At 36.8% G+C, this 11,997-nt stretch overlaps 1 protein-coding gene across 3 annotated transcripts in view; it reads right to left on the bottom strand.

Moving 5' to 3' along the window:
- Wapl (WAPL cohesin release factor) overlaps positions 1-11,997 on the bottom strand; it is a 68,104-nt gene that overhangs the window by 44,529 nt on the left and 11,578 nt on the right. For 2 of the 3 annotated variants that reach the window (XM_031362909.1, XM_031362910.1), the window contains exons 3-4: positions 5,871-6,923; positions 2,943-3,061 (exon numbers count right to left, since the gene is read on the bottom strand). In XM_031362909.1, the coding sequence (XP_031218769.1) occupies positions 2,943-3,061; positions 5,871-6,923 (1,172 nt within the window). The remainder of the gene's footprint in view (positions 1-2,942; positions 3,062-5,870; positions 6,924-11,997) is intronic. The other variant, XM_031362911.1, reaches the window with a different exon arrangement.

Genomic DNA, 11,997 nt, shown 5'->3' with positions numbered 1-11,997 from the left:
TAACTACTTTGAAGATACCCAGTAAACTTTTACAAGAAGAAAAAAAAAAAACACAGTAAAAAGTGTTTACATTCTAGCTACTTAAAATTAATTCACTTAGCAAGAACAAAACTTTTAGCTGCAAGTTCTGAAACAAAACACAACAGGCTTTTTAAATGTAAGAAATAGTCTCAGTACCTGTGCTATTAAATTACATGCTGCAATGCCGAAAAATGAAGGTGGAACACAATCACCACATCATAGCATTCAACAAAAATCACTCAAGCTAGACAGTGGTGGCACATATTTTTAGTCCCAGCACTGGGGAGGCAGGATCTCTGCGAGTTCGGTGCTAGCAGGGTCTACAAATCAAGTTCCAGGACAGCCAGGATTGTTACACAAGAGAACCCAAACCTTATCTACAAACAAACAAACATTACTTAAATAGAGCAAAATCCTAAATAAAAACTATAAATCCCTAGATGAAAAACAGTTTTGAAAACCTATATTAAATTTGGCAATGAATTCTTGGCTGTGACATCAAATCCAGAGACAACAAACGGGAAAGAAAATAATCAAAAATTTTAAACTTGACAAAGAGTAAGGTGTATTTTTGCAAATTATATATATACCTAATAAGGAATTCCTTTTTTAACTAAATTTTACATTATACAAAACCTTGCCAATTAACAAAACACAGAAAAACTAGCCCCAAAGATTACACAACTCAGGGAACTGCTCTTTTATACAGAATAGAATAGAAACTCGGTTCTTTCTCATCCCCTAATATTTAGCATTCTTTTTCTTTCTTATGTTTTATACTATGTGCCCACATTTGTTTACACACACACACACACACACACACACACTTGGCTAGACTTCAGAGAATGTGGTTTTTCTCTTTCTGAGAGTGGATGGCCCAAGCTAATATTATATATTTTAATCTAAGTCCATCTATTTTCCAGCAAGTTTTCTATCATAGTTTTCTTTACAGCTGAACAGTATCCCATTATACACATACACACAACACCCAAATATTCACTCATCTTTTGATGGACAACTATGCTGATTCCAAAATCTTTGCTATAGTAAAAGCAGCAATGAACATGAGAGTACAAATATCCCCATAGCAGGTATGGAGTTCTCTGGGTAAATATATACCCAGGAGTGGGACAGTGGGCTCATATGGTAGTTCTTTTACTTTCTTGAAAAATCTATTGGACTCCTACAACTAAACATAAAAAATAACCCTTAATTTTAAAAAGGGCAAAAACTCAATTAGCAACTTCTCAAAATAGACAAACAGGGTTAGGGAGACAGCTCAGTCAATAAAGCACTTCCATACAAGCACAACCACCTCAGTTCAATCCCAGCACTTTGATAAAAACTGGGCACAGCAACACGTCTGTAATCCTATTTCTAGAAAGACAGAAACGGGGCTGGAGAGATGGCTCAGTGGTTAAGAGTGCTGACTGCTCTTCCAAAAGTCCTGAGTTCCAATCCCAGCAACCACATGGTGGTTCACAACCATCCACAATGAGATCTAACACCCTCTTCTGGAGTGTCTGAAGACAACTACGGTGTACTTACTTATAATAAATAAATAAGTAAATAAATAAATAGATAAATCTTAAATAAGGAAGGAAGGAAGGAAGGAAGGAAGGAAGGAAAGAAGGAAAGAAGGAAGAAAAGAAGATAGAGACAGGAAGATTCCCTGGGATTTGCTGGCCTATAGTAGTTTAGCTGAATCTATGAACTCCTGGCTGAGTGAAATCCTGTCTCAAAAAATAAGGTAGGGAACAACAGAGGAAGATGCCTCATAAGGTCTTGAGACATCCACAGGTACATGCAGAACGAACATATAAAAAAAATGATGTAGACTCACTAGTGACTAGAAAGCATGTGAAACAAGTTTCTAACTCAGTAGCCATTATAGAAATGAGATCAAAGCACGACTCCTCTATACCTATTATAGTAGCTTTCTTCTTCTTCTTCTTCTTTCTTTTTTTTTTTTTTGGTTTTTCAAGACAGGGTTTCTCTGTGTGGCCCTGGCTGTCCTGGAACTCACTCTGTAGACCAGACTAGCCTGGAACTCAGAAATCTGCCTGCCTCTGCCTCCAGAGTGCTGGGATTAAAGGCATGTGCCACCACTTCCTGGCGGCTTTCTTTTTTTTACAACAGAATCTCACTATGTATCTCTGGCTGGCCTTCAACTCACTATAGAGACAAGGTTGGCCCTAAATTCAAAGACTTGCCAGCCTCTGCCTGTCAGCAGCTGAGATTAAAGGCATGAACCATCACAACAAGCCTATAGTAGCTTTTGTCTAGTAGTAAATGTTGGTCAGGAGAGTCTGTATTGCTGATGAGAATATAAAATGGAATGCAAAACAGTTCCCAGTTACTGAACAAGCTTGACAAATGGTATGATTGTACATATATCGCTAAAAGAACTGAAAAAAAGTAAAAAAGACAGATACACATAAGATCCCTGACTTACAAATGTTCAATCTGAGGATGACATGAAAGCGACTGGAACTTAGTAGAGACTGTACTTTGAATTCTGGTCTTTTCTAGACTAGTGATGTGTAGCAGAACACTATTACCAAACAGAAGAGAAACAAGGCTCAGCTCCCAACCAGCCTCCTGTCAGTTTAAACAACTAATATTTGAGAGCATGGAAAAAGGATTTTTAAAGCCACATTTAGGCATATAATTACATTTTTTTACAATGGTATAATAGTTAAAAAAAAAAAAAAAAAAAAAAAAAAAAAAAAAAAAAAAAAAAAAAAAAAAAAAAAAAAAAAGACTTAACAATATCCTGAGATAAACACTATCACAATGGCTCACTGGTAAACTTCCCAATAAAAAGTTAAGGGTTGAGCCCTCTAATGATAAATAAACATAAGTAAATACACACACATACACATTTTTATTAAAATCACCAGTAGTATTGCTTTACTTACCCGTTTGGGGCCACTAAAAATCTTTCTGGTATTTTCCTTGGATTTATCTCCTTGTTTACTTATGGGCTTCTTCACACTCTCAGGCACACCAGGCAAGTCCTCTGTAAAATCCAAGTTTTCTGAAATGGTAATCAAAACTAGCTAGCTTTCCAGTGTTTCAAGTTATCAGAAAACTTAAGGCTTTTTAAAAAAACATTAATGTTGGGGAAAATAATAAAGGATTAAAAGTAGTAATGGCTGACCCTACCCTTTACTTCAAAACCTATTACATATCTGTTCTAGTTGTATTTTGTATTAACAGCAAAAATCAAACATTTTCTCTTTTACTGAGAATGGGTCTTTATAGTTAGCTCAGGTTGGCCTGGAATTCACTATATATTCCAAACTGGGATCAAACTCATGGCAATCCTCTGCTTTAGCTTCCCAAATACTGTAAATACGGTCATACATCACCATGCCTGGCTTAAAATTTTTTCCAAAATAAAATCTGAACTTCATAGATAATATAACTGCCAGGTTATCTATAGATACTAACACTGATTAATATATAATTTACATACAAAAATTTATCTAGATTTTACATTTTTTCTATATTTTAAGTTCATGAAATCATGTTGCCTTAAAAGAATACTTATTGGAACCCAATTAGGCAAAGCTGATGAAGCAGACTCAGAATCCAAACTTAGGTAGTTTGGTGTCAATGCTGTATGCTTCCAGTACCAATGTGTTTGTACTCGCTGAGAGTAGAGTTCTTTGATAGAAGATAAGTAACTTTTGGTGTGATTCTCAAAAGTCAAAGACATTCATTTAAGTACATAGTTCAAAGTGTGTAAGATGCTGCTGACTTCTACAAAGATAACCACTCTAAAACGTTTCTTTAAGATTTATATTATATATGAGTATTTTGCGTAACTAATTCTTTGGGAAGGTTTTCTTACACCCCTTTCATTCCCACATAACTGCAGGGCCCACTCTAGCCCATTTTAGCTTCCAAACAAAAGACACAAGAGACCTGGTATTTTTATTAACAAGCTTCAAGCACTAAACTGAGCAGGTTCAGAGCTATTCTAACCTGGTTATGTTGTATATTTACCAGCTATGTGATCCTTTACCTACATCTGAGTCTTGCCTTGGCTTACTCTGTTCCCCGTTTGTCCTCATGGCTGCTCTCTCACAGAGACCTCAAAGGAGAATCTTTCTGATCCATTCCCATGGTCTCGCCACACCTTCACCTTCTCTCCTCTCCAGTTCCTTTCCAGGACCCCGACTGGGATCTGAAGTCCTGCCCTATTTTCTTCTGTCCAGCTAACTAGGTGATCAGCTCTTTATTAGCCAATCAGAGGTGATAGAAAACAATTTTTATGTAACATTAAGACCCGAGATGCTTGACCATGCCACTGTCCAGACTGCAGATGTCTAGGCATCTGAATACAAGGTGCACAGAACCATCCCCCAACAGTTTTGCCTATATGTATGTATATGAACCACATGCCTGCCTGGGAAGACTGCAGAGATGGTGAGGCATCAGATTCTCTGGAACTAAAGCTATGAACCACCACGTGGGTGCTGGGAACTAAGAACAACAAACACGCATAACCACTGAGCCATCTCTCCAGTCCCAAAGAGGACAACATTTTAAAAAGCACAATCTCTGAGTGTGGTGCACAGTCCTAGTCCTAGCATTTGGGAGGCTGAGTCAGGAGGGAAAGAAAACAACAAAGATAGCTATGCTTGGCTAGTACAATGCAGTTCAATGACCTGTGAGTCTTCACATAAAAACTACTGAAGGATTAGATTATTTCTCAAATGGTTATAAACATTTTCTTCTAATTTAAAAGAAGGAAGAGAACCTCAACTTTTAAAAATGATTGCTGGTTCACACATTATATCTAGACTGAACTACAACTTGGTGTTTCTCATCCAAGTGGTCTTTAGTTTTCAAATATTATTCAATATCAACTTCATTTCTCAAAGTTAGTCTAACTTTTCATACTCCAGAATTTAAGGTATATTACTCCAAGATGCAAAAACCAACCTAGCTGTCACTATAGACTCTACTAAGAGGACCTTATCACTGAGCCTTTAATCTTGAGACAAATTTTATTATTAAAGAGAATACTTACCTACTAATACTTTCTAATCCTATAAAACCACAATTTAAGAGGCTTTGAGAATGTTTTCAATGTTTTTCTCAGTTTTGTGCTACTTCCAAAGGGTTTAATTTCTTTTGAGTATTTCCCTCATTAAAACCATCTGTTATCAGTACAGTTCTAAATGTCCAAAAATCTATCCTTATGTCTGCATTGCATTTGGATTTTCAAAACTAAAACAAGACGTTTGGTATCTCTATCCCAAAGACTCAATAGTATAATATTCTCAAATAAATTCCCATATGCTGGCATAGGGTTGTATTTCAGTGGGAGAGCTTACTTATATGTAATTTGGATTGGGTTTAGAACCCAACCCAAACTAAAAAACTTTAAATGACAGTTACTGATTTAATACATGTAAGACTCCCCAGTCTACCCTACAATTTAAGACCTAATCATTTACATGTAAAATGCTATACTTATGCATAAGATAATCTATGCTTCTACTAAAGTGTAATATGATGAACTAAGGCTCCAGAGATCGCTCAGTGGTTAAGAGAATTTGCTGCTCTTCCCAAGGATCTGAGTTCAGTATATTCAGCACCCAGGTTAGGTAGCTTATAACCCCAACTCCAGCTCTGGTCTCAGCACCTGTACTCACATACACATACCCACATGTAGGCACACACATCAACATATAATTAAAAATAAATCCCATATATATAAAACAAACTAAAACTGAGCATTAAGGAAAGGGTCTACCCTTTAATTAAAGCCTGAAAAAAACTTTATTAAATACATATTATTTTGTACTATATATACATCTTACAATTCTTACCTGCATTATTAGTACTAGACTGACTATCTTGGGAATTGTCGCTGCTTTCAGGAGGAGGCTGCTGGGAAGGTGATGGAGCTGTTTTAGTTCTCTTTTTGTCTTTCTTTCTTTCTACTTGACAGTCGTCATCATCGTCATCTTCACTTTCACTGAGATCGTCAAAGCCAAAATATTTAATTTTGTAATTAGAACTTCCAGAACCCCCTTCATCACCTCCTGTCTCATCATGATCTTCAAAACCAAAAAATTCAAGTTTAACATCCTTTTTGGATTTAGTATTACTAGGTCGAAATCTAGTAGTGGTCTTGGAAGTTGCAATATCTGCCTTTTTTCTGAGCCGGCCAGCCTCTCCTAAATCTGCAGGAGTGGATGCCGTGAACTCATCCATACTCCGTTCCATAGTATCCTGGATGGTAACATTACAAACTGACAAGCAAGATGGATGTAAAACAGTGTAATCTCTAGTCCGTCCAACTGTTCCTCTATAACTGGTCCCACAACTTACACTACCTTTCTTTGCCTGATTCAGGCCATCTTTACTTGATTCACTGTTTGCTTTGGCTAAGGACTGACTGGTGCCATCCATTAGCTTATCAAAATTTGATGCTCCCTGTGAGGATTTTGCTTTATTGGCCCTACAGTACGTCCTACAGTTGCTTGGCCTAAGAACACTTTGTATAATATCGTCTTCAAAGGCTTCATTTAGATTTTCCAATCCTCCAATCCGATTTTTTAAATCCTCATCCTTCATCTCCAAAAGAGAATCACTATCCAAACTTAAAATACAGTCTTCTGATCTGATATCTTCAAAATCATTATCCCATTCATATAAACCAGTTCTTACAGATCCTTTGACTGGACAACTTTCAGATGGAGACTCTGTTCTTTTTCCAGACTGGGAGTTCCAAGTATCATTCAATTCTTTAGTTTCATCAGCTTTATATTCAGAAGCCACTGTGGTTTCTGCATTGGGTTTCTTAGTACTATCTTCAGCATTTTTGTGAAAATGGTGACTATTTTTTTCATGTTCTTCATTAAAATTCTCCACTTTATCTATAAAAAGGAAAAATGTCAGGTTAAAAACATAAATGTCATTAGTATGCAAATTAACAAATTGCAGGGTTATCTGAACAGTAGTATAAAATAATCTTGAAATAGCTGCAATGATTTCAACTTGCAAAAAAATAAAAATAAAAAGATAAAAAAAAGTTTACACATCAGACTCTCCTACTCTATCAGTAGGTATAGCTGCCATGTCTTCTAGTAGCCTGTCCCTAGACACCCAAACCTCTTAAAACTGTTATGATGAACTCAGAAGAGATTCTAGCATTATTAAGAAACTGAATCAACTGAGGATAACATTAGATGACATTTATGCTTTCAAGCAACAATGCTTAAATTTAGTAGAACTTAAACACATGTAACAATGAGTCACATGCCTTTAAGGGGCATTTGTATTTACCTGAAATAGGGCTGTTTATACAGTATGTTAATTTTGTCAAGAAACCTGCCTGCAGGAAGCTTCTCTAGCTATTTCTATAGTTCTTCTAATCCTAAAAGCTACATAATTTCTTAACAATGGATCTGGTACCTATATAGTCTATAGTGCCTATTTATGAATACTAACCAGTATTACAAACTTAGCATGACTATTTTATATGTGAGAATTTAATTTTTGTTGCCTTAAACATCAGAAGCAATTTTCTAGCTTCCAAGTAAAAAGACAGCAATATGACTCAAACTAATATCATGGATTCTCTGAACATTAATTAATGGGTAAACACTGGCAAATATTTACTCTATGCTAAACCAAAAAAATGCCTCAAGAAACATCTACATCTAAGAAAAACTATTTACAAATCTCTTGTTTTGACATTGGGTCTCACTATGTAACTCTGTCCTGGAACTCATGATGTAGACAAGACTGGCCTCAAACTCACAAGAAATCTGCCTGCCTGCACCTTCCAAGTGCTGAGATTAAAGTCATATACTACAATACTCTCCTTATTTACTAAGTCTTAACAAACACACTTTCAAATACAGTCAAAAGGGATGTTTTATATGAATGAATTCACTACATAATTTTTGATGCTACTCAATGAGTTTAAATATAATTTAACTGTGTCACAGGCCTGTAATCTCAGCAAGAGGATACAAAGTTAAAAGCAATCCTCTGGTTAGAGCACCTACCTACCATGTCTAAGATGTAACTAAGTTAAACTATCTCATGTTTATTGATTAGTGTCTATATGGGTACACATGTGCCATGATACTGGGAACCACCTCTGCAATCCTCAGCTCATTTTTATAGCTGTACAGTATTCCACTGAGGGAACTTTGTAGAGGGTAGTTAATGGGGTTGTAGTATGTTTTAATTTTGAGACAGGTTTTCACTATGTAGCCCTGACTGGCCTACAACTTGCTATGGATCATGATGACTCTAAAATCATATAGATCCACCTTCTGCTAGGATTAAAGACATGCTACCACACACACAGCTTGTTTTTGTTTTCCTAGACAGGGTTCCCTTTGGAACCCAAGATGGCCTCAAACTAGTAATCTTTCTGCTTTATGTGCATAATACGAGGCTTCTACCATCTTAACATCTCAAAAAACGACTTTCTGACCAGGCGGTGGTGGTGCACGCCTTTAATCCCAGCACTTGGGAGGCAGAGACAGGCAGATTTCTGAGTTCCAGGCCAGCCTGGTCTACAGAGTGAGTTCCAGGACAGCCAGTGCTATACAGAGAAACCCTGTCTCAAACAACAACAACAACAACAACAACAAAAAAAAAACACTTTCTGTTTTAGGTGTAAACATTCTGATTTAAAGACAGATCTAAAGATAAACTTCATTATAGTTTTAAAGTTTACTGCCCTCATTTCTATATGTGTTGTGTTTATGCATTTTAGAAGTTGCCTTTTAGGTGCCTTAAGTAGTACCTGCTGCTAGTCTATCTTTGTAAACTTGAAAGAAGGAAGAGTGTTAAGGAAATAGTTTCAGTATGCAGCATGTAAGGAAATAGTATACAGTAACAGTAGCAAACAATCAACATATTATAAATAGCAAAAGTGAATTATTACTCTAGTAGATTTTTAAACTTCTAAAAATGTAGACAGTTTTCAGGAAATGCTAATTTAATCAACCAAGTTCTATGTAAGAAAAACTGACCAAGTTCTCCACAGCAGTATTTTAGCATGTAAAATGTTTCCTATCCTCTATTATTTATCTTTCCAACAACAACAAAAACTTAACTTGATTTTGAAAGGTTATCACCATCTTATCCAAAACTGCAGATTGCAACTGCAATGTGCCCTCCCACATCAAAACCCATTTTCCTAACAAATAAACCGATTTGTACAGAATATCCATTTACCAAAGGGGCTGGGGAGGGCAATACGGTGGCTAGATTTTTTGGGGGTTTTGTTTTATTCTTTCATACAATACATTCTGGCTGCAAGTTCCCCTCCCTCCATTTCTCCCAGTCCCCTCATCCTACATCTCCTTCCAGATCTACCCCACAAACCCAACACCTCCTCCTCCCAGGGTTATCAACCAAAAAAGGCCTAACACAATACAGTAAAACCAGGTACTAACCCTCACAAAGCTAGGCAAATCAACCAGAATTGTGAATTCAAAGCCAGCATGTTACACAGACTCTGTCTCAACTCTCACATCCTCTGAGAGAAATAAATGACCACTTTTACTTAACAGATTATTTTATACAGCAAGTCCTGTCTCTAAACAAATCATCCATCAGAAGAAAATAGTTGCTGGGTATAGTGGCACCTGAAATGTGAAGACAGAATGACTGGGAGTTCATGGTCATCCTTGGCTACATAATAAACTCCAGAGCATTCTGGGCTACATGGAACCCTGTCTCATAAACCATAATTAAGTAAACAAGTAAACAGAGCCAGACAAATGAGCAAGAAAGGCATGAGGGGAAGGGTGCACCATCCTCCAGGAAACCTCCTGATCAGTTATCTGGACGCTCTCTAAAATCTGTCCTTGTCCCCTCTTCCCTTCCTTAAGAGGTTTCAGATAGAGTATCTCTGAAAGTCTCAACCCTCTAACCCTGATTTCATCTACCTAGTGAACACTATTTATCCTAAAGCTCCTTAAAAACTGTCAGCCTTCAGTTCACTACAAGATGATACTATATAAGACTCTAGTATCTTGAATTTTATGCTCAGAAACTGAACCAAATACATACTTTACAATATAACTGTACAGTAAGTAACTAAAAAGCTACAACAATTAACAGTATACTGTCATTCAAGGGAGAACTGTGGTAGCTGGCTGAGAAAAGGGCTACGTAGGAAGATTCTAGCCAATACCAAGTGCAAGTAAAAATGTGTAAAAAATACTATATATTCTAAAGTGAAAACAATCCAACATTAAAAAACAAAACAAAACAAAACAAAAACAAAGTAGTCGTCGGGCAGTGGTGGTGCAGGTCTTTAATCCCAGCATTTGGGAGGCGGAGGCAGGCGGATTTCTGAGTTCCAGGCTAGTCTGGTGTACAGAGTGAGTTCCAGGATAGCCAGGGCCACACAGAGAAACCTGTCTTGAAAAAACAAAAACAAACAAAAAAAAAAAAAACAAAAAACAACTACAACAACAACAACAACAAAAAACCCCAAAGTAGCTATTTTTCTACCTTTACCTAGCTAGGTACAAAGTTTGATAGTGGAAGGGTAATACCAAGTTTGGGAGAGGGGGTGCATACTATTAGCAAGAAATGTGGCATTATCAATTGAAATTTAAGCTGTATACATCCAGGGCTAGAGAGATGGTCCAGCATAAGAGCACTTGCTGCTCTTCCCACGGACCCAAATTCCAACCCAACATACATCAGGTAAATCAAAACCACCTGTAATTTCAGCTCCAAGGGGTCCTATGCTTTTGCCCTCCTTGACACCTGTACTTATATGCACATACCCAAACCCAAATGCAGACACACATACCTACATATAATTTAAAGCAATAAAAATAAAATTTTAAAATATATATGCCCTTCCAAAATTACTTTTGGAACTAACTCCTACCACTATATTAACACAGGTGACATGGTATTAAAAAACTTAGGAAGATGTTCAATTCGACATTTACTTGCAACAAAAAAACAAAAACACAAGGCAGTTCAAGTACACCTACACAATGGGAAACTATGAGCCTGCTAAAAGGAACAAGGTGTATCTACAAATACTGAGCGATGTACATCCCAAAATTATCCTTTAAATGTACTAAAAGCATGATATACCATACGTACACATACATTCCAGTATTTTATATCTCCATTACATGTATGTTTTGAAACAAGACCTCACTGTGTAACTAAGGCTGTTCAGGAACACTGTAACCTGGGCTAATTTCAAATTAGAGATTGCCCTGCCTTGCTCTCCTAAATGCTAGGACTATAATCATGCTACTACACACACACGTTTAGGTTTTTAGGGTCATACACAGTATACAAGCTGGTTGAGGGTATAGTTCAATTACAGAACTCACATTCCCATACTCAGGATTTTCGGTTCTAGCTCCAAAAAAGAAATAGGATGAAATCTGAAGGAAAGTAACTTTTCATTGACAAAAGAACATGTGGATATTAAACACAAGTACCTAAAAAGCCAGAGAATGAACTATTATTTGTGAACCAGAAGCTGGGGATATAATTTGGTTGATAGAGAGCTTGCCTAGCACATATCAGGTCCTTGGTTCAAGTTCAAGCACTGAATAAATACAGGCATAGTGGTACCTAAGTGTAATGCTAACACTCGGGATGGGGATAGGAGGATAAGAAATTCAAGGTCATTTTCTGTTACAGGAGTCTAAAGTCAGTGACTTTCAAAAAATTAAAAAGGCTCCCAACTTCCTCAATTAATTGACTTTACATCAAGATTTGAAAGGTAAAGCATCTTCTTTCAACTGGCATATAAAATAGTCTAATGAAACACAAGATTATTTTAAAGATAATATAGTAAATAACTGAGGATTAGGGATGTGGCTCAATGTACAGCGCTTAACTACAGGCTCTAGGTTTAATACTTGACCCTTAGCCGGGCGGTGGTGGCACACACCTTTAATCCCAGCACTTGGGAGGCAGAGGCAGGTGGATTTCTGA

Source organism: Mastomys coucha, unplaced genomic scaffold, assembly GCF_008632895.1.
Source record: "Mastomys coucha isolate ucsf_1 unplaced genomic scaffold, UCSF_Mcou_1 pScaffold9, whole genome shotgun sequence".
In the NCBI taxonomy this organism is placed as follows: Eukaryota; Metazoa; Chordata; class Mammalia; order Rodentia; family Muridae; genus Mastomys; species Mastomys coucha.
Note: the sequence above shows the minus strand (reverse complement) of the source record. Positions and strands in the feature narration are given on the sequence as shown.